The sequence below is a fragment of the Pimephales promelas genome, chromosome 23 (assembly GCF_988280905.1).
Source record: "Pimephales promelas chromosome 23, fPimPro1.hap1.1, whole genome shotgun sequence".
Classification (NCBI taxonomy): domain Eukaryota; kingdom Metazoa; phylum Chordata; class Actinopteri; order Cypriniformes; family Leuciscidae; genus Pimephales; species Pimephales promelas.
Window position 1 is genome coordinate 16,435,951 of NC_142791.1, and position 24,705 is coordinate 16,460,655.

General features: G+C 38.4%; 1 protein-coding gene across 1 annotated transcript; it reads left to right on the top strand.

Moving 5' to 3' along the window:
• grin3a (glutamate receptor, ionotropic, N-methyl-D-aspartate 3A) lies at positions 1–23,866 on the top strand. The gene is made up of 9 exons (XM_039675734.2): positions 1–1,266; positions 8,938–9,542; positions 12,879–13,929; positions 14,016–14,161; positions 17,497–17,612; positions 17,723–17,874; positions 19,238–19,402; positions 19,563–19,633; positions 22,793–23,866. Exons 1-9 carry the CDS (start codon positions 553–555, stop codon positions 23,127–23,129), a joined length of 3,357 nt encoding a protein of 1,118 aa, XP_039531668.2. The 5' UTR covers positions 1–552; the 3' UTR covers positions 23,130–23,866.
• The last annotated feature ends 839 nt before the right edge of the window (positions 23,867–24,705 follow it).

The window sequence follows — 24,705 nt, forward strand, 5'->3', positions numbered from 1 at the left end:
CTACACTGCGTTTAAACTGTAAAGTAAGCCATTCAAACGCTCGTTTCTGTTTTGGAATAGTAGTTTACGTGTAATTTCTGTAGATCCGTCACGATTTTTCGTGATCAAAAAAAGGAATAAAGGTTTGCATACAAAAAAAAATAAAGAGAAATAATAAATTATATTATTTCTTTTATATTCTTGGACATCCCTTACATTGATTAGGAGAACAAACGTGTTTTGGTGGTTTTACAGTCACTTTGCATTTTAATACCTGCCTTTTCGGCTGTTATTGGAAAGCGCGTAAAAACAACCGCCTCTTGATTATTTCACAAAGGGAATATTTCGCCAACAATCGCTTTTGAGAATGAGCAACGAGTGTTTTGAGCCGCGTTGGACATGTGCACTGCTGGCGATCCCTCAGAAGCCTGTTGGAGAGGAGCGTAACTTTGCTGCGTCTAGGAGATTCACCGGTGATCCATCATCTATCCAGCGCTGTGCAGGAACCACCGGGCGCACAGGTGGACGAGGATCCCGTCGTTTCCAGAGCTTGAGCGAGCCTTGTTTGGAGTAATGCCGGGCTCTTGGTTTTGGGGTGCGCTGGGTAGGTTGGTGTGGCTCTCCTTACTTGCGCCGAGCGCATTGATAATGATCCTTGTTCCTCCAGCATCTATGGCGCATCCACAACCATGTCAGATTCTGAGGAGGATCGGGCACACGGTGAGAGTCGGAGCTTTGCACCTGCATCCTCGAGTATTCAGGCAGGATCACCTCAGCGGGAGAGACGCGGACTGGGATGCAGACAGGGAAACGCGGGAAGAGTGGGACACGGTCATCCAAAGTGTGCACGAACAAGCATGGAGGGGTATTAGGACTAAAAGCTCAGCGAATAACCCCAACAAGGCCTCCAAAAGTAAAACCGCGCTCAAACAAGTGGGCACGGATGCTGTGTTTCTACCTCGAGACTCTGTTCTACTCGCTACAGAGACTCTCAATCGAGTGGTGGGGCTTTTACCCTACAACCTCACCCTTGAGATAGTCATGGCTGTGGAAGCAGGACTTGGGGAACTACCTGCTTTCTCCTTCTCCTCGTCGTCTACATCTGCCAGTGGCGATCCCGTGTCGTTCCTGCAAAGTGTTTGCCACACTGTCATCGTGCAAGGAGTTTCTGCCATCATCGCGTTTCCACAAAACAGGGACGAACTGGTGAAGTTGGAATTTATTTCCTCAACGCTACAGATTCCAGTCATCAGCGTCGTCCAGAAGGTATTCAAACGCCATAGTCAGGTGTGTATTTTTTCATAATAAAACATAATGTTTATACTGTCTATTCGGGAAATTTATTCAGCACTATTTATTTTATTTTATTTTATTTTTTTCGTGTTGAAATGTAAATGCTGAAATGTTGGCGAACTGCATCAGTGGAATTAGAGGAAACATGTTGATATGTTTGGAATTGAGGAATGAGTTTGTTGGAAGGATGGATGAATGAATAAACTTTTAGTAGCCTAGTTATTTAAGGGTTTCGGGTTTATGCAAGAGAGTATAAATGCGTGATGACACTCGTTGATTCTACACTTTGCCTCTCAAAAATGTATTTTCCCTTGGTTTACTTAATAGATGTTAAAAGAAATACATAAATAACGTGTACAATAGCCTAATTATTAATAGTGATTATTCAATTTATATTACGAACTGAAAATAATGATTTTAAACTGCGCTTATTTAAGAATTGCATCATCAGACAGAAAATGTATGCTATATTGCAATTTTAAATAGCTCAGCTGTAAAATAGGTCATTTCAAATTTCAAATTTAAGTAAATAAATGTTCATATGTCTGTTTCTTCTCAAATTACAGTTGGTTATGTTTATAATTTGTTTATTAGGCTTATATAGGTTGCAGTGGTGAATGCAATTTGTCAAAACAAATGGCAGGGTACATTTTGATTTATCTTTCGTATTTAGTGACAGATGATTTTTGAAGGGTTGGGATCAAATGTTCACTATACATTTACCTGTATTTGGATCTGACTAGCACTGATGGTGCTTGAGGTCAGTTGGGGTTGGATATATTTCATTAAATTAATTTATCACAAAACAGTTAACCAAGTTAATCACAAAACAGCAATGTAGATACCTGTGGCTCATGGTGTTTGTAAAAATGCATTTTGCTGAGGGCTGAGCTGTTTTATATCTGATCTTTTGAATTTAGCACCATCTTCTGGTCAGGTCTTTGTTTACATGGAGATTTATCCTATTCAGATTTCTCTTTGTTTGGAGAAATTTTTGTTGAAGGAGCTAAAACAGACAATATGTGTCTAAAATGTAACTTAATATTAACTTCATGTTTATTTAACTGTGACATCAATATCACATTTGCAATATGCTTTTTAGATGGAAACATCACTCTTGCTCATGTGATGATAGCCTATTGCTTAACTATATTGCTATAAATATAAAATTCAAGGACTCGTATTGGGACATTTTTTCCGTATAACTTAATTTTCGAGGGAATGTTTATTTTGATGGTATTTTTGCCATGAGCCTCCATTAATTTCAGTCCCAGTTGTGTGTCAATAAAGATCCTAGAAGAAGGAAATAATAGACTAATCCCATTAGCGGTGTAACGATACCATCATGTCACAATTCGATACATATCGCGATACCGAACTCACGATACGATATTATTGCGATACTCCAAGACATATGGTAAAATGTTAACAAAAAATGTACTGTTGATTTAAAATGCTAACTTTGATACTGCATTGTTGTACACAAATTAGTACATTATAATCAACATTATAAATAGTAGTTCAATGTAGTACTTGCATTAAACTCTGAAAACATAATTTTTTTTCTCACATTAATTTTTGCTATACACGATACGTATTGTTGCATTTTTGTATTGCGATGTATTGTGGCACGATATATTGTAACACCCAGATTAAAACCATTTAATATTTTTAAATTGCCAATTTACAATTTACAGTTAAATTCCTTCCTGAAGGTTTACTGATTTAAAATGTATTGATTTCTTCAGAAAAAGTATGTTGTGATTATAAACCTGTTAAAAACCAGCACACATGCCTATATCAGACCATAATTACAGCTATATTATTGTACACCGTTTGATTGATTTATCATTTGTCATTCTGAATACCTTTCAGAATAATTTGAAAGATTCAAGGTTGAAAAGACAAGCTATTCTCCACTGGCCCGAAGAACTAGGGTTTATTAGATTAGCCATTTTTAACTATTCATCTTCAAAACTGCTTGAAACGCACATAATTGTATCACCCTCCAGTGCTTTTTTATGACACAGCGGTAAAACCTGGCTGTATCCCAGCTTGCAAATCATGGGCTCCTTCAAGATAAAACATATTCTGTATGATGGAGCCACTTAAAACCTCTTAGGGCCCTATCATACACCCGGTGCAATGCTTTTTTCTAGTTTCAGCCTGACGCAGTTCTCATTCTCATGTCCTGCTTAAATAAATAAACGTGGCGTTGTTTAAATAGAAAATTCATTTTTGTCCTTTTGTCACCCATTTGAAAACCAGGTGTGTTCAGGCGCATTGTTGGCGAGTTGCTATTTTAAGGCAATTGAAATAGACTGACCCATTGACCAACTGAAACGTGGTCTAAAGTCAGTGCCACAGTATTTGTTGTGTTATTTAAAGGACGCATTAGTAATTTGGGCCTATAAGCCTGTCCACTACACGTGTACACTCTGCAGTATAACAATAAAAGGATTACAATGTAAAAGATTAATATTGTGTACATAAAGATATGGTGGAATCTGGCTTGTCCCGTAGATGGTCTGCTTCACCCTTTCACCTTGCGCACGAGCAGATCCGTTTGCTCGCTAGAAAAGCGTTCAGCTTGCAAATTCCGTCATGTTAAATAGCTATTCCGCTAATTGGGTTTTAAACATAGACAGTATAAGAAATGGACAGAGCGATCTCATTGGAATTCCATTGAGACGATTGTAGCCCGTTTTTGGCGATTTTTAGCACTTCCGTCCCTGACGCGCAGACTCAAACAGAGCTTGACGACGTAGATGTGACGTGAGCAACCCATCTGTCCTCTAGTGGCTGTGGCATGAGAAATCTGAATCATTCCCTTCCAAAATTCACAGAGGCAGAGAGTGTGAGTAGGAGCTTTCCATGAGCTAGGAGCTGGAGAAACTTTTGCTAGGTATTCTGATTCATTATTTTGTCATTTTGCCTCCACGTTTCCCCGATTTCCTCCTTCTGTCCTTACGGTAATCTCTCTACTATGCGACAGAGAGTCGCTTGGTTATGACGCAGTCGTTAGCCTACTTTTACAAAAAATTGCTTCTACGGGGCCATGACATAAGCTACAAGGTAATGGAGCAATTTATACATTGTTGTGTTTCTTTAGAAATAAATATTGGACAAATGGGGTCTTCAAACGCCTCAGATGTAAAGTTATTCGCTGTCAAAGTGACGCCAAAATGAATGGGAGTCAATGGAAATGCTAATGCAAGTGAAGTTCTGCTACAAGATGGCAGCTCCCGCAAGGCTTCAATTTACGGTCGATGGATTACCCCCTTGGTTTTAAAGGGAATGGGAAATTACACTCTGTTTGTTTTTTTGTACGTTATGCCCAAAACACACTCATTACTCATTAAGAGAATAGGGACAACCCTTTTAGACCATGCGCCAGGGGCGCCAAACATTTTCCAGTCGTTAAACTGGCAAAAGTGGATTCAGACAGGACCTAAGTGCACTTGGCCTGTGCGCTTTAGACCAAGTGCTTAGACCGTTAAAATAGGGCTCTAAGTGTCTCTTCTTTAATTGTTAGTGGTACTTATTGCTCTCCCACTGGTTAAGTCAATGAGATCTCATGACAAATACTACAGAAAATATGGCTGACTTTGTTTAAGACATCTATAAATCACTGGACAGCTTTTCCTTAATCAATTCTGATTAGCCTGTTTTCTGCCATCACATAATTGCAGCCCCAGGGGAAATTAAACAGCTCCGCTAAGCACTTCATCTGCCAGGGTTTGTTAAGGTCTTGATTTCCTTTGCAGGACAATGTCATATTATGAATGGCTATTATATCATTAAAACAATGAGATTCCAGATTTCATGTAATAAATGTTTCTAAATCTCCACTGTACTTAATGGGAAAACGTTTAGAAGTTCAGGTGAAGTGAATAACACTGATTATCTCTTCATCACGGCACATGTTGGTGGTTGGGATATATTAGGCATCAAGTGAACATTTTGTCCTCAAAGTTGGAAGCAGGAAAAATGGATAAGCGTAAGGATTTGAGCGAGTTTGACAAGGGCCAAAATTTTTGCTGGCTGGACGACTGGGACAGAGGATCTTCAAAACTGCAGCTCTTGTGGGGTGTTCCCAGTCTGCAGTGGTCAGTATTTATCAAAAGTGGTCCGAGGAAAAGCTGAACCAACGTTATGGGTCATAGGCGGCCATGGCTCATTGACGCATGTGGGTAGCGAAGGCTGGCCCGTGTGGTCCGATCCAACAGATGGACTATTTTAGCTTCTGATTTAAGTGTAAGAATGGTACAGGAATGTTGAGAAGCACAACAACGAGTTTGAGATGTTGACTTGGCCTCCAAATTCCCCAGATCTCAATCCAATTGAGCATCTGTGGGATGTTCTGAACAAACAAGTCCAATCCATGGAGCCCCAGCTCACAACGTACAGGACTTAAAGGATACATCTTGTTGCCAGATACCAAAGCACATCTTCAGAGGTCTAGTGGAGTCCATGTTTCGACGGGTCAGGGCTGTTTTTGGCAAGGTGGTCATACCATATGCCTGATCTGTATTTGATCATCTGTATCTGTATCCATATTTTGATAGGTATGATTGATTTCCATACCTGGGAATGACCTGAAAGAGTCAACAAAGCACACTTTTGACCACTGGTCATGCAAGTAACGGGAAAACCCAACAATTCAATTAATTCTGTTCCAATTAAATAACCAACATTTCTTAAATTAAATTAAAAAAAATTCTAAGGGACGCTTATAAAAGCTTAATCTAAGCCCTTTTTGTGAAACCTGGCCTTTGTCTTTAAAGCAGCACGATGCAGTTAAAAATGGCATATGCTAAACAAAAATCAGACCCAATTTGACTGTTTTTGAAGTTATTACCCCTCTGGATACAATTCTATTTCAATGCATCACAAATGGAACCAGAGACCGCTTAAAGTAATTGTTTTCAGGGACAGAGAATTGCACAACTGGACATCATGCTGAAAATCGAAATATTTGTTTTCCTCAGAGGAGAATCCGCTTCAGAAACTGAGTCCAACAAATTATGCATTGCGAAATCAGTTGGGCCTAAAACTCATGCCTTCCCTTTGTTTGGCAGATAGGAAAAGATGTGCAAAGCCCAAAAAGGATTAGTCTGGAAATTAGCAAAATTTAAGAAAATGCATCAAAACATCTAAAACAGAATGAAATTTTTGGCTACAATATTGGTATTTGTGTGTGTAGTGATGAATCACAATAAAACATGAGTTGCATTGTGAGGTTTCAGTGGTGTCTTCAAAAATTTGATGAGAAATACACTGCACTGACCAACAACAACAAAAGTCGCTTTTTCGATTTAAATTGGCAAATGCTTAAGAATCTATGATTGGATCAATATTGCAGGATCAATCCAGCATTGGATCAATACTTATTGTTTGGTCCATTTGTGACCAAAAATGTATGCACCTCTAAATAGAAATGAATGTTGTGATGTTATTTCCATCAAGCGGTCCCTCACAACTGTTCTTTCACAATTTGAGCCTGGAGAATCTTGACAATGTCATCCTGAAATAAGGCCTCCATGGTTGTTAAGAAATGAAAAGTTACATACTAGATCAATTAGGATTGGAAAAACTGCTAAACATATAGCATGCTAGAAACATAATAATCACAGCAATAATGATTGAATCATTGACTCTTAAGCATCTGCCTATTTAAATCCAAACAGCAACTTTGTTTTGGCTGGGAAGTGTAATAAATGCATCTTTATCACAGTGAAGCATAGAGGAAGAGTGTCATTGTGTGGAGAGCCTTTTTAGCTGCTGGTATGGGTGAGCAAATTGACTTTGAAAACTCATTTATTGCTTTAGAGTACAGGAGATTATTGCAAAATGGCTTGCTTCCCACTCATGAAAAGTTTTTATCTAAAGAGTAATGACCTGATGTTATTTTTCAATTTTCGAATTGCAAAGGCAACCAAGAAGTGGCTCAAGAACATTTTTTGGCTTGGTCAGAGTGCAGATTTGAACCATATAGTGAATATTTGGTCTCACATTAAACTCAAACTAACTGGGAGACATTTTTCAGTTACTCATGGACTGCTTGTTGTGAGATATTAACTCACAATTTCAAGAAAAAAAAGTCAGAATTGTGAGATAAAAAGTCACAAGTTCCTTTTTTATTTTTTATTCTTTAATTCTTTTATTTTAACACTGACTCTTCTGGAGAAAGATAATATGCGTTTTATCTACAGTCTTTGTGGAATTTTTGCTAATCTCATGGCCAGTGATTTGTGCTTAAAAAGGTTAAGAACATTAAAAGACCACTAAATATTTGGAGAGTTTTGGCTTGGTCCTTTATTTTATGGAAAATTGCCTGAACAAGTAGTAGATCAATCTTTTTTAATATATATATATATATATATATATATATATATATATATATATATATATATATATATATATATATATATATAATTACACAAGTATAATTAGGCAGGCTGGGTTTAAATACAACCCTGAATGTTAAAAGTCCTACATGAATTTGTTTGACGTCTTTCTTGCCTTTTCTATTTTCTATTGGTACTGGGTGGGACTTGGGAATTGAACTTTGATTTGCAGCACAGCCATGAACCATTATTGTGTCCCAAATTATACACTATATACACAATGTACTCAATGTACACAAACTACACACTATGTACTCATTCAAATCTTGTTACTGTCCTCTAAATGTAAATGAAGTTACTCTTGTCGTAACAGCTGTGTTCTGTCTTTGATCATCTTTCAAATAAGAATGGCCAAATGTTTAAAGCAATACGGCCAAATGTTTAAGGTGATAACATCTCTTTGAAGCTCCCTAATCAAGATGGTTCTTGAATACCCACTGTCATTCCCACTCTATAGGTGATAAACATGACTCTGTGATACTTTTAAGATGGTAAGGAATTGATTCTATGATAAATAAGCTCTTTTAAGTGAAGGAACATTTCAATATATCTATATTGGAGTGGAAGTTTGGTCGGAGCAGACTATAATTTCCTACACTACTGTCTAGTATATGACATTTAGATGGCATTTGTCATCCAGCATCTGAGTCTGATGGCTGCAAAAGTTGTCCAAATGTGTCCGACAATCCACCCTTTGTTTTTCCAGTTAAATAAGTGTGCCTCTTAATGTTGGAATGTTGAGTGTGTACACACTACCCAAACTATTTATACTACAAAACAGCATAAGTATGCCAATTGTTATGCACCTCATTATTTCATTCTTGCTTGTCAGCAGCAGATGTTAGTAGGTGCAGGGACATTCTCAATAAGTGTAGTGCAACATACGCAAGTCATCAATATTTCTGGTTGATTTTCCCAAAAGTAAGGGATTGTACATTTTCAAAATTTGTATGTCTGCTAAAGGTTAGTTTAAACAACTTTTAGGATCCCAGTACCATATAGATGACCTCAAAGCTAACATGTAAAAATGACTAAAAATAACGGCCACAAAACTCAATATAACAGCTAAAGCACATCACACTATTATTATCATGCTAGTTTTAGCACTGCTGCTAAATATAAAAAACAAATAAGGTCTAGATGAATTAGTCAATGTCACTTATTGACCAATTGATGATGGATTGTTGACCAATGTGACCCATCCTTAACCAAATTTCTCTGTAATGATATCCTCCTTTTATTCTTTCCCCAATAGAACCCTCTTCATTTCCAGATGGCCATGCAAAATCCTCCAACCCCTCAAGTAGATCTCATCTTCTCCCTGCTGTCCATGAACACGTGGTATGATGTCAGTCTGGTGATGTGTCAACAGATGAACATTTCAGACTTTGTCTTCTTGCTCCATAACAGCTCCAAATTTCATCTGGGCACAGTTCTCAAAATATCCACCAACAGCAGCTCCAAAAGTGACTTTCAAACGTCCCTTCAAGGTCAACTGGAGTCCATCAAGGACTCAACATCTACTATAGTGACCTTTGGATGTGACATCAGGGATATACGGAGAATCTTTACCACCATTGCAAAGTTTGGACTGAGCCTTCCTGATTACCGCTGGATTATAGGAGACTCTCAAAACGTGGAGGAATTACGGACAGAGGGGCTACCCTTGGGTCTTCTTGCGCATGGTCGTATGGCCGAGCCCTCACTGGATCATTATGTCCAGGATGCTTTGGAGCTGGTGGCACGGGCGGTGGGATCAGCTGCCGTTGTGTCTCCAGAGCTGGCACTGATTCCTGGCATCACAAACTGTATGGCAAGACTTGAGACTAAAAATCTTACATCAGGAACCTTTCTGTCCAGGTATTTATTTGGCACACTGTCTTATTTTGTAATATGACTGGCATGCTCTGAATGCAAGGGCTGCACTCTTAACAACAAAAGTATTTTTAACATGGTAGCTTTCCATTGTGCTAAATGTTCCCTAAAATGGAAAAGGGCTCTTTGGATTGTTAAATTCTAAATTTTCTTTGGAGAACCAAGAACTGTTCATTGGGGAACCAAAAATTGTAAAAAAAAAAAAAAAGAGTGTACATTTTTACAGCCAAATTCTTCACATTTACAATGAGTAGAGAAGATAATCTTATAATGAGTCATGTCAGTTTCAAATTACTAAAATAGATTAGTTAAAGTAAATATTTACTATTTGTCTGCTTTTAAGTGTCACATCATTAGCTTAGCAACATGCTAATACCAAACTATATTGGAAGCAAAGTTTCCTGCACTTAAAGGGATACTCCACCCAAAAATGTCATCAATTACTTACCCTCAAGTTGTTGCAAACCTGTATAAGTTTCTTTCTTCTGCTGAACTCAAAGGAAGATATTTTGAAGAGCGATTGCCGATTTGGAACCAAACGTTTTTTTGGCACCATTGACTTCCATAGTATATATATATATATATATATATATATATATATATACAGTATATATATATAAAACCTATGGAAGTCAATGTTCCAAAGTTCCAAAAACTATCTTCCATTCCATTTCATTTGGAATGCTGTCTTTAAAATGTAGCAGAAAAAGCAGGAACAGAGATACTCTCTCAGTTCCCACCAACCTTTCAGAAAGGTTCGTTTTTACATGATGTAAAATTTGACAATTTTTGACAGACCAAATAAACCACGTCAGAATTCTGATAATCTGTGACTAGTGACTATACAGCACGTCTGCATATTCTTTAAGGATTATCCTCTTCAACCACAGCCGGGGGGAGCTTTTTAAGACAGCATATCAAGAGTGTTTTCTCCAACACTGCAATGTCAGGAAACAACTTCGCCAACTTCTAACCAAACTGCCTCAGGGCTTAAATTTTACATGCTCAGCACTCCTATCATTACTGATTTAACAGGGTTACCGTTAGCTACACCATTGCAGAAAGAAAAATAAATAAATAAATCGACACGACAATACCCTTTCCCTAAATTAGAAGGTGAGTCAAGAAGGCTAAATAGTGCAGCTTACACTCAGGCAATGGGTTCAATGTGAAGTTGCTAATCATTTGAGATGGTCAATCTACAGATAAATGCTAATTGTAAAAAAAATATTATTTTGATGAAATAGTTAGCCAGTTAGCCATATAGTTAGCCATGCTATGATGCTATATGTTGAGAAAACGCAGCTAACTACATAGGAGCCATTTAATGGGCAGCATCTTACAAGCATTTCAGATGATATAGTCAGTTTAATATTTTGTAATTAGAGCAGTATTTATATGGCCCAAAATGAGGATCTCATTCTTATTAAAACAAAAATGTGACAAAAACAGCAATGCTTTGCGAAAGTGAAGAGAAGTGAAAGAAAGTCAGTAATGCCATTTTATATTTACTGCCCAAACTATATATACTGTATTGTAGGGTTTGACTTGAACTATATCAATCAGGATTTAGTTTAATTATAAAATATCAGGCTTCATTATTAGGAAGAATCTATTTACTCTAAGGCCAGGTTCACAGACAGGGCTATAGAGTGCACTGGTCATTGGAATTCCACACTCAACTACATTCTATCGAACCCCGGTGCATTTGCGTGCATCTTATGTCATCGTAAACATGCACGCCGCATGATAGAAAATAGTCAATATATCATGTTTTTTTTTATTAATTTTGTGCTATTATGCACAGCTAAGTGAACCACACGGGTTTACTGTGTGTGTGTGTGTGTGTGTGACACATAAGGTGGTTTTCTGCTGCTTGCAAACGGACTCTGAGGAGACAGTGGATTTCCATTAATGTGTTGCCCTGATTCCATGCGCTATGCGCTAATACACTGCAGGCTTACTCTTGCTCGTATCCAAGGTAAATGTACATAGCTGGGATCTGTGCCCCGTTCCGAACTAAACTGCCAGTGTGAAAGCACCTTGAGTCAAGACTAGGCCTTATTTCATTTAGGATATTTGTAGCTTTTATAAACATGCCTTAGAAAAATACATTGCTGGTGTGCATCTTGAGACAAAACAATGGCAATGCCATATTTTAAGCTATACCTGTGCAAGTTGGCTTAGGCCTTGTGTTTTGTGGTGTTACATTTTAAGTGTTGTTGTGGTGCTGTGATAATTGTGATAGGTTCTGTTTAAAGGATAATTACACCAAGTATCTTTCTTGGATGTATCATGCAAAATAAAGACAACTACATACGCGTCCACAACAACGCATGACAATAGCCGCATTTCCACTGCCGGGCTAGGGCTGGGCCAGAGCTAACAGCGAGCCGAGCCGCGCCAAGCCAGTGGCCTCGGGCCTCAAGCACCGGGCTTGCGTTTCCACTGCCGAGCCAGTAGCCCTATAGTGCTGCCCTAAACCCCGCCCCTAACATGCCTTTCTGGATCAAACGTCATACAGCCCAACCCATTTCAGCAGGTATTATGAATTAGTGTATTTTTTTAAGTTAGGAAGATAGCATGTACTGTATATTAACTCATCGGCCGTGGCTGCAATAGTGTCCCGATTCCTGCGAGTCGCCACTAACAGAGGCACCGTCCATCAAGTCAAACCATGGAAAAATCCTTCTCTGAACTCCACTTTGTCCATTGTGCGTTTTAATCGCCTTGTACAATACTGCGCCTGCAACTTTTTTTTTTTTTTCCTGAACTTGAAGCATTGCTCGCTGAATGCTTAGCTTAGAAAGTTCAGCATCGATGTATTTTGTAACATCCTCGTTTCTTCACAAGTCGTCAAACTGATGTTGTACCCTTTCTTCTGCCCAAATGCTCAAAAGAGCTTTATCTTCGACAGACCAGTACAGGCGATTCTCCATTTCAAGCAGCGATTTTTTTGCGTGATATAAAAAAGTGAAATGTGCATCTTGCTTCAGATCCAATTCTATAACACCGATAAACTCCGCCTTTTACAGTACCTTGAGCACGCCTCTAGCCCGAGCTGGCCTGCTTTGGCCCACGGTATTCGACAGGCCAGAAATCCTGGGCGTTGGCCCTGAGTAAGCCCCGATCGAGCCCCGGAAGTGACAGTGGAAACGCGACTGGCCCTGGCACGCACTAGCATGGCTCGGCCCTGTCCCAGCAGTGGAAACGTGGCTAATGTTCTGTTTGTTGCAAGCACACACTTATTTTGGTTTCACGTTGTATTTGCTTTAGAATTAGATTGGATTGGATAAAATGCTATTTTCTCTTGATTCTCAGATACATGGCCAACACGTTGTTTGATGGCCTGAGCGGCTACATCAGTGTTCAAGGGGAATCTACCATCATCTCTGAAAGCCATCACTTCATATGGAATCTACAGCATGACCCAATAGGCAAGCCCATGTGGACTCGTCTCGGCAACTGGAAGCAAGGCAAAGTGGTTATGGATTATGGTGTTTGGCCTAATAAGAGACAGTCTCAGCCAGGGGGGGACTGGCGGCATTCCTCACGTCTGCATTTGCGAGTCGTCACCCTGGTAGAACACCCGTTTGTCTTCACCCGAGATGTTGATGAAGAAGGTTTGTGCCCGGCTGGCCAGCTGTGCCTTGACCCCCAAACAAACGACACAGCCTTGCTGGAAAGTCTTTTTCAGGGTTTGCAAAGTGCCAATGACACCGTGCCCATGGAGTTTAAAAAATGTTGCTATGGCTATTGCATTGATCTTTTAGAGAAGCTGGCAGAGGACATGGGGTTTGAGTTTGACCTCTACATTGTGGGAGATGGGAAATACGGAGCTTACAAGAGCGGTCGCTGGTCAGGGCTGGTCGGGGACCTCATGAGCGGGGCTGCGCATCTAGCTGTCACTTCCTTCAGCATCAACTCGGCACGCAGTCAGGTCATTGACTTCACCAGCCCGTTCTTCTCCACCAGCCTGGGAATCCTAGTCAGGACTATGGATACTGCCGCACCCATCGGCGCCTTCATGTGGCCTCTGCACTGGAGTATGTGGCTGGGAATATTTGTGTCTTTACATCTGACGGCCGTGTTCCTGACCTTGTACGAGTGGAAAAGCCCTTTCGGGATGACCCCAAGGGGGAGGAACAGGGAGCGTGTCTTTTCTTTCTCATCTGCGCTAAATGTTTGCTACTCAATCTTATTCGGCCGGACTGCCGCCATTAAGCCGCCAAAGTGTTGGACCGGCAGATTCCTCATGAACCTCTGGGCCATTTTCTGTTTGTTCTGCCTGTCAACGTACACAGCTAATCTCGCCGCTGTAATGGTTGGTGAGAAAACCTACGAGCAACTCTCAGGTATACATGATCCCAAGGTAAGAGTAACTTGCGTACATATCAAATGGTTAAGAGGTTAAAAATATACTCACTGGTTGCTGAAAATTGTCCTCTTGCTTTCTAGCTCCACCATCCATCTCAAGGTTTCCGCTTTGGAACTGTTCGGGAGAGCAGCGCAGAGGACTACGTGAAAAAAAGCTTTCCAGAGATGCATGAATACATGAGACGATACAATGTCCCTACAACCCCTGATGGAATAGATCATCTTAAGTAAGTTGTAATCGTTATTGCAAAGTGGCATCGACCACTGAAGCAGAACTAATTCACTGGATGCCCTCTACCATGTCCTTCTTTAGATGGCTTTCCCCTTCTTCATATGTTGTACAAATCTATGTGGTTTTATTGGTCAAGACTAGGAATGAATAGACTTGTTTGAAATTTAAGAAAAAAGGATATTCCTACTCGTATTCCTGGCTGACTGCAAAGCATACATTCTACTTGGCATGCAAAACACATACTGTGTGTCTACTTGTTAAATTATTTAATTGACATAACTCATTGCAAAGCAAAACACAAATTCCTTCTCATTGCATGATCTGACATAATAAATATGACCAAACAGGAAATAATTATTTGTAATAGTGTATATATAAATGAAAATCTGAACATATAGGTACAAATCTGAATATAGGTTTATAAGCCTACATTTAAATCCAAATGTAATAGTCTGAATAAATAGTTACAAATCTGAATTTATAGTTAGAAGTCTGAATATATGAGTATAAATATGAACAGTTATAAAATAGTTATATAATAGTTATAATATACAAATGTAAATCCTGAATATATAGTTGTAAGTCTAATAATATAAATATATATTGTCTGTTTATGGCCTGAATTTTAGCACAGGATTGTGGGTATTGCTCATACTTTTACTCATTCCAACAAGTTCCAAGCTTAAAATGTGCTACTGAATGGGTAAACTAATTCATCCAGATGAACAGATTGAATCAATAATTAAAAAATATTGCTGTCAGACTGTAATTTCACAAATAGTATGAATGAATGCACTCGACTGCAAGTGCGTCTTGCCTCTCTTTCGTGCCTAATGACCTGTGTATAAAGCACGTTCTCGCATATTTGGGTGCTTATTAAGAAAAAGGATCTACCACCCACAGTTTATTTTGATATCCTAGGTATTAATTGTGACTTTTTATCCCACAACAATGATTCTGATATGAACTGGCAATTGTGAGTGATAAAGTCCAAATTGCATGATGGGTTAGGGTTAGGTTGATTGATTTACCTAGGGGAAAAAAAAATAGCACCCACATTTGTGAGAACACACTTTACACACAGCTATAGAGTATATGCTATAATGAAAAATTATTTGCAGGAATTTTAGCACATTATAAGCACATCTATCTGTCTTTCTGTCTGTCTATCTGTCTGTCTGTATGTCTGTCTGTCTATCTATCTATCTATCTATCTATCTATCTATCTATCTATCTATCTATCTATCTATCTATCTATCTATCTATCTATCTATCTATCTATCTATCTATCTATCTATCTATCGTCCGTCCGTCCGTCTATCTGTCTGTCCATCTGTCTTTCTGTCTGTCTATCTATTTATCTATCTATCATCTGTCTGTCTGTCTGTCCGTTCGTCCGTCTGTCCTTACATCCATCCATCCTTCTGCTAATCCGTCTGTCTGTCCGTCCGTCCGTCCGTCCGTCCGTCCGTCTGTCTATCTATCTATCTATCTATCTATCTATCTATCTATCTATCTATCTATCTATCTATCTATCTATCTATCTATCTATCTATCATCTGTCTGTCCGTCCGTCCGTCAGTCCGTCTGTCTGTCTGTCCATCTATCTGTCTGTCCATCTGTCGTTCTGTCTGTCTATCTATCTATTTATCTATCTATCATCTGTCTGTCTGTCTGTCTGTCAGTTCGTCCGTCCGTCCGTCCTTAAATCCATCCATCCTGCTGCTAATCCGTCTGTCTGTCCGTCCATCCATCCATCCATCCATCCATCCATCCATCCATCCATCCATCCATCCATCCATCCATCCATCCATCCATCCATCCATCCATCCATCCATCCATCTATCTATCTATCTATCTATCTATCTATCTATCTATCTATCTGTCTGTCTATCTGTTCAGCCATTATAACTATATATTCAAAGAAAACATGTTTTTTTGTTGTCGATACTTTCTCTATACATTTCAAGCTATTTTGTTGTTGTTTTTTAAGTTACAGCCAAAAAGTAGTAAAATTTGGCTTTTTAATTCTTATTTATAGTTTTTCTCAGTTGCTTTGGTACATTTCTCAGATCAGATCAGAACTGATATTCTCAAAACTATCTGTTCAATCTACACATCATTGTGTCACTTCAAAAAATCAGTTTCTCATTTATTTGATCAAGTTGCAAATATTTTCGTACATCCATGCAAATGATTATGTGCAAGACTCTGCTGTTACCTACATTATCGATTGCTTATGTAATGTTGATCAAAATGTATTATAATGGGTCTCTGTTGAATAGTCTCACCCCCCACAACATTTAGTTCATATCATATGTCTTTACATGCAAAATGGTTGAACAAGTTGTCATGATGTTTTTTTTTATATTTATATACATTTCCATTAGAGTGTTTTTTTTTTTCTAAATCTGTCCTGTTTACATGCAGTGTTGTCTTTTCCTTATGAGGTGGTCTAGTACAAACAGTAAAAGCATAAATGTGAATCTTGTCCAGTCTCTTGCACCCAAACTTCCACATACACTAAGGTGTAACCTACATTTTACAAAAATTGTCTTCTAAACCTAGTTAGTCTAGCAATAGTTTACATCCGAAAACCAGGAGTACACCGTTATATTGACAACATGACTAAGCTATTTTTCTGTCTTATCCATACAATGGCACAAGGACTTGAGGATGATTCTAGAAATGTACCAAAGCGACTGAGAAAAACTCTATTTGTAGGAATGACCAAAGCAAATAAGTCAATGGCAAGAGTTTTCATACGTCACATAAGTGTTCGACAGGCCACACTTAACTCAATTTAAAGAAGTTTTCCTCCTTTCATATCCTCTGTTGCAAGTCTTCTCTTTTTGAAACTTCTCTTTTGAGTTTCCACAACCTCCAGGATACGATTTGATGCGGCCCTCAAATCAGACCACATACTCCAAAATATTGCCACAGTATATAATTCCTTCAAGCAGGGCAGAATGATTAGATTTCAGGAGAAGTAGATGAAATTTGCAACATTTCCTTAAGAAGGTTAGCAAGGTCTGTCCTTTTCAATCAATCCAACATGTGTTTTTACAAGATAACATTTTGAATCAAATAGGATAAACAAGGATGCAACTGCTAAAGTCAGGTTATGGACTTTCTATGTTCCCTTCTTTGAGTATGAATAGGTAGTTGGTTCTAGTAGTTTTAATTCATTGTGAGGACTTCAGGACTAATTGACTGATTCAACGGCCAAAAGTTCACATTTTGACCAAAAAAGAAATAAAAAACCTGTGAATGCTGTAAATACTCTCTGTGTGTCACTGTATATTAGCAAACTGTTTGATACTATTTCAGGGATGATCCCCAAAAGCTGGATGCTTTTATAATGGACAAAGCACTTTTAGACTATGAAGTGTCTATTGATGCAGACTGCAAAATGCTGACTGTGGGAAAGCCATTTGCAATTGAAGGCAAGTAAATGAACGTTTCTTAATCACTTGTTAATTGTTTATAGGTTACAGAGTGAATGAATACTGTGCACATGTTGCTCTAATAGCTCAAATAATCTTTGTGTTCACAGGCTATGGCATTGGCCTCAAACAGAACTCTCCTCTGACTTCAAATATCTCTGAGTTGGTTAGTCAGTACAAATCTGATGGATTTATGGACACGCTACATGATAAGTGGTACAAGGTGGTACCCTGTGGTAAAAGAAGCTTTGCAGTCACAGAGGTAAGTCATGATACAAGCTGAAAATCAGAAATGAGACTCGATAAAGCTGTTAAAATATAAGATTGATATTATTAGGCTATTAATATGCACAATTCAGGACTGGGACTTATGGACTTATTGGTAACGCTTCCTTTTACAGTCCAGTTACCCATGTACTGTAAATACTATGTACTTATTTTAGTAACTACAATTACTGGGTAATAACTAGTACTAACCCTGTAACTACCCCTAAACCTACCCCTGTTCCATGTACTTACCTTATATTAGCCAATACTTTCTAGGTAAGTACACTGTAAGTATTGTACTGTAAAAGGAAGCGTTACCAACTTATTAGGACTACATCAACAACAAAAAACAACTAAATCAACTAAATCATTTTGACATTTGTGTATGAGTGTGTGTGTGTGTGTGTGTGTCTAATTTTCATCAAGGCTGCATTTATTTAATCACATATACAGTAAAACAGTAATTTTGTAAAATATTATTACAATTTAAAATACCCTTTTCCTATTTGAATATATTCTTTGCTTCGTATGTTTTAAATGTGCATTTATTTGATCTGATACAGTAAAACAGTAATATTGTGAAATATTATTACAATTTAAAATACTCGTTTTCTCTTTTAAAATATTCATTGACTCATATCTTTCAAAAGTTAATTCTTTTTTCTGGATTGTTTGATATAAAAAAGTTAAAAAGATCCTTATTATTTTTAATTTATATATATATATATATATATATATACATATACATACATATATATATATATATATATATATATATATATATATATATATATATATATATATATATATATACGTATATATATAATAAGATTATAAAAGCCTTTACTGCCACTTGTCAATTTAATGCGTCCTTGGTGAATAAAGGAATTAAATTATTTCAAAAGAAAAATAACTTGTGGCACAAGTAGGATTAAATACAGCTATTTTTAAAATTTACATTTAACATCTAACAACATTATATCCTATTGAAAAATGTCAGATCTCACTTTCGTCATCATTTACTTGCCCTCGTGTCATTCCAATCATGCTTTATTTTCGTTCTTCAATCAAAAATGTATTGTTCGCTCAATTTAGTTTAAGGGATTTCAGAGATTGGCTGGAGAGGAACATTTTCAGAGAAGACTTGCAATATAGCACACAAGTCATTCAAACTACTTTTAATTTGGTGTGTGTCTTTGTTTGCCAATAAAAAAATGTCTGGCTAAGTTGTGCAGAAGATCTCCTTTTGTGTTTTGCTAAATAATAAGGGTTTCTATGTGAGGGTGACTGAATGCTAAGTCCATTCATGGGTGACCTATTCCTCTTTTCTAACCTTGACTTTCGGTTGTCATCCCCAGACTTTACAGATGGGGATAAAGCACTTCTCAGGGTTATTTGTCATGCTATGCATCGGAGTAGCCCTGTCTCTCCTCACCACACTTGGTGAACACATCGTCCATCGCTGGCTGATACCCAGAATACCGGAGTCGTCACAGTTTAAGTACTGGCTCCACACCAGTCAGGTACGTGCTTTTGTAGCGGTCTAGGCTGCTTTTATTAAACATAATTACATTTAATCTTGGTGACACGTCGTAGCATTAAGGGAATGATTTTCCAAATGTATTCACTTTGAAATTCTCAGCACTTCTTTCCTGAATAATACTTAATTTAATTGTTTTTCAGAGATTACATCGAGCAATTAACCCGACTTTCAAAGAAGACAAATTACAGACTGTTGCAAAACCGGAGAAAAGGTAAACTGCTTTTAAATACTGTCTAGCATTCAAGCAACATTGAATTCAAGTCCCGAAGAAGTGTCATTTTCGGATAATTGTGCTTCTTTCAATTTCAATTCAAAAAGTATACATTTTCTATTCAGCTTCATCAGCTTTATTTCTGTTAACAAACAAGATTTTAAATAGTTTTACTTAAGTCTGCAATAGATACGATATTCTTTCTTCCAGGACACAAAGAGAAATTTTGAAGAATGTTCTCGTTTGTCTTTTTCTTGTAATTACAATAAATTGGAGCTTTCGCACTTCTAAAAATGATATAAAACACCATTAAGTATCATACAATTAGTCACATGGCTTGTGTACTACAATATTATTCTTTTGAAGACTTGTTGTTCTGATTTTTATTAGACCAATTTTTGTGAAAAAGATCAGGCACTAGAACCCACTAGAACCCCAAAGATTTGACCCACTAGAACATTGGATCTCAACTCCAGTCCTCGGGACCCACTGCTTTGCACATTTTGTGTGGCTACCTTATTTAACACACCTGATTCAGATGATCACCTCGTTAAGATAGACTCAATGAACTGAACTGAGTGGCCGTTTCTCAATACCAAGTACGCAGACTTCGGACTTGCATCCTTGGTAGTTCAGACTTGCAAGTTCGACTCTGGAGAACGAACTCCCGAGGATGCGAGGACGCAAGTCCGGTTCTTCTGCAAATGGAACAGAGCGTACTTGATCGCGTCACTCAGCACGCTCTACTCTATATTTTAGGCAACAATAAAACGAAATTTGCTACAACTCTGCATCTTTTTGTCAACAATAAGACGAAATATGTTATAAAACACCCCTCTGACTCTTCATTAACAAAATCAACATAGCCTATAATAGCCTAATGGCCATGTGGTTCAGGCAACGCGATTCTCTTCACTGCATATATTTATAACAAAATGAACATGATCTTTTTGTTTTCATTTTAAAACATTTTTTTATTGACATTTATCAAACAGAGACAGGGTTATGTCATTTTATTTTATTGTTCATATAGTGAAGACAATATAAAAAAATAGCCATGAAACCTTAAAAACTATTTTTTTTTTTTTTTTTTTTTGCGCCATGGAACAAATTATAGTTTAATGAGACCAAAGATAGACTTATACACAAGACGAGTTATACGTCAAGGTTTATCCACTAGACTAGAGAGATCAGAGCCGGCGGCAAACGTCAGAAGCACTAGCCGAGGATAAGCTGTTCCAGTCGGGGTTAATCTCGCTGAGTGTCCGCTGAAGGCTTGGATGTCAGAACTCCGAAAACGTCAGATGCATTTTACAATATAGGCGCTATCTTTATAAATAAACTACAGATTTGAGATTTAAACAACCACATTCTCGCCTGAAACACTCTTAAAATTACATTTTATGACTCAATAACAGTAGTATTTTGATATTTCACGGATTTTCTCCTCTCCCATTGACGCTTGCTGGTTGGTGCGAGGTGCATTCTGGGTTACCTGGCTATCTCAAGTCCACACAAGTCACCTCTCGATGCATCCTCGGTAAACAGGGCGGATCAAGAACACATCCGGGGATTTGAAGTGGACTTGGCTAGATGCGAACTTTGAATTGGAACAGTACTTCGGCAGCGACTGATGACGTTTCACAAGTCCACAAGAACACAAGTATAGACAAGTACGCATATTGAGAAACGGCCAGTGTGTCAGATAAAGGCGGGCATACACTGTGCGATTTTCGTCCGATTTTGAGCCGAATTCTGACTCGTGCGACTCTTTTTCGTGTCGGACCGATTTTCAGCTTTGTCGTGCGTCGTTTGTCGTGCAGTGTACAGGGAGAAACGAGAGGCGATTAGCCTCTCACGATCGACAATCGGATGGTCGGATGAATTTCTGGCATGTCAGAAATTTTGGTCGCTCCTCGTGACTATATCGCACAGTTGAAGCAAAGCTACGAACCGATTGCCCTAAACTCAGTGTTTTTTCCCTCACTGCACCTGCGCGAAAACAGAAGTTGAACCATTTCATCAGCAAAAATAAAATTAAAATAAAAACGAAAAGAGGGAGATCTTTAAGTTCTGTAGTTCAAACTACTGTAGCTACAAATTACTGTTGCTTACCTCCAGTTCGTGTTGCAAAATATTACCCACCGTCTTCCAAGCTGCGATGTAACAGCTTAATTTGTCAAACAATGTTTTTGAAATAAACCTGTTTTTAATTTTCATTGATGATTAATTATGCCAATGTTCGGACATATTATAGAATGTTAATAGTTATTTTATATGCCTATAATTCATTGTAATCGACCTAAATGTTTTAGACAATTTTTAATGAGTAGTAAGATTATGTAATATTTTATTATCCTCACGTTGGTTATGTGCTGTGAAAATATTGCGTGGCAAATTAATTATAATAGCGGATCAATTTAATAATAAAATTAGCCTATAGGCCTCCCTAATAATGACAATTAAATAATACTAATAAATAATAATTAAATGCATAAATTGAAAATGCTAAATCATCTTGATATTAATAGCAGATGCTTGTTTTGTCAATATCCCTGGATACATACACGTATATAGGCGCAATCCAGGGGGTTATCGCAGATATTATACGTATAGTGTGAGCAGTGAAGTCGCAGCTCGACGATCGGACCGTACAGTGTGAGCACATAAATCCTGAACTTTGGCTTTGCATCGCATGCGATTTACTCGTTGAGTGTGAGTAGGTACCTTGCTGAAATCGCACAGACATCGCACAGTGTATGCCCGCCTTAAGAGAGACATACAAAGCAGAGCAGTGGGTCCCGAGGACTGGAATTGAGAACCACTGCACTAGAACTATTCATTCATGATTTCTGCATCTCTCGTGAACACGACAAGGAAAGCCAGGCTAGATTTGAAGATTTCCATCAACAGTTTCTCACCCAAAGATATAATATGCCTCCAGAACACTTAATATAGCACACCATCTTAAAATAGCAACCCATCTTTCAAAAAAAAAAAAAAAAACGGAAGAAAGTCCTATGGATTTGGAATGACATAAGGTTTGAGTAAATGATGATAAGTTTTTCCTTATTGTAACAACTATTACTTTGCATGACATGCTTCCTAAAATGTGTATTTATATACTGATTTTGCGATATCATTCTTGTCCCTACTTAGCTGCAATGTTGGAAACAACCAACAAATGCCATGGAACTCTTTGGGAACTTCCAACTGCAACAGGCAAAAACTTTCCAATCAAGATGGACAACAAAATGACCTGGAATGTTCACACTGTAAAGAACTGCTGTCCCCACCGGAGAAGAGACAGCTTCCATTACAGGCCACATCTAACGGAAGAACCGACTTGCTGGGCCTTGCCCAGAACCCAATAGTACAGGAATTGACAGAACTGGAAACACAAATCCAGCTTATCAAAAAGCAACTGCAGCTTGCCATGAAGAAGAAAAAAGACCTGGAGCAGTATCAGAAGACAGAGACTTCCACCGAGGCCTAGACCAGTGGGAACTATGGCTGGAGTTTTATGGGTTACGTTGTTCAAAGGCTTGGACCTATGGGTGATTATTTCAAATGCGGCTCTTGAGGGAAGCAAGACTTTCTCGGCACATTCTCTGAAGTCGTTTTTTTTTATTTAGTTTTTCTTATTTTTATTCCTCAATGAACTGAAGCTGAAAAAGGGACAGCTGGAGTCAAATTGGATATAAGCAGTGTGTATTTCTATATTCCCAGAAGTTCATTTCTAAGGATACCTTGTTTTTATGTGGGGACAAGAAAAAGACTGTGCGTAACTGCCTAAAGGGAAGACATTCGTGTGTCAAAATGACATTTATTTAAGGTGTCAAACTGTGATGTATGATAGCGTCTCCTGCATTTTGATTCTAAGAAGAAAGCCACGCCATTGTCTCTGGGGTTGTAACAAGAAAGTGTTAACCTTGAACACACGCTGTTAACCTTGAATGGTTGTTTCTATAAATTAAAATGCCTTTGAGATATATTTGTGTGAGAATTATTTCTTTCAAATCTTCTAAAATTAGTTTCAAGTATCTTTTTTCAATATAATGAAATAATTTGGATGAGATCTGGTGTGACCATTATGGGAATCATAAGGAAATGAATGGTTCTGGTTTCCAATTCTGATTCCAACTAACATTTCCAGTTCCTTTTTCAAGTTAAGGACGAGAGAGGACCAGGCCTGGGACATTTATGTTGTTGTTTTGTTGTTGTTGTTCTTGTTGTTTAGCCAAGGATGGTGGGGTGTATGTGATGAGCAGGTTGAGGCTGAGAGCCGAGGGAGCGGTTGTTAATGAGACACACCAGTCTTGAGTCCCACGGAGGAACTCTGGAAGGATAAAAAGAAAAGAGATGACAATAAAGGACGAGAGAGGACCAGGCCTGGGACATTTCTGTTGTTGTTTAGGCGGCAGTTGTCCTTGAAGGGCTGCCGCTTTACTTTTGTTTTGTTGTTTTTTTTGTTATTTTGTCATTAAAGTTACATTGAACATTCGGCCATCCCGCCACCTTCTTCCCTGAACTTTGTTACATTGGTGCCGAAACACGGGAGGAAGGAGGAATGCACTGTTAAAGAGCCCTTGTCGCTGTGGGAAATCGAGAGGGACGGATGAAAACATTGCCTTCTGCTTGAGCATGGGAGGGACGGCTGCCATCGGAACGAGCTAGAGGAGTCACCATATTTTGATGGGGTCTTCTCCTGTCCACCATATGGGGAAGAGTAGGCAGAATGGAGCTGTACTCGCTGCCGGATGCCGACATGGAAGGAGCCGTCATCTCTAGTAGGGCTGTCGCGGTAACCGCAATATTGTAGTACCGCGCTTCTGACAAGTCAACCGCAGAGGATTGCACGTACAGTAACAGCAGCAACCGCGATATTCACGTTTTTATACGGCTATACCCTTCTTGTTTTGAACTTGATGAATGTGTATTGAATGTTAAACAAGTTTATAATGATAACAAGACTGTTTATCATGGTGATGTGTAGCCTACAGGCTTCACACAGACAGTGAATGGGAGAGATCGGCAGAGCGCGTGCAATTATCTGCGTCTGTCTTTGAAGT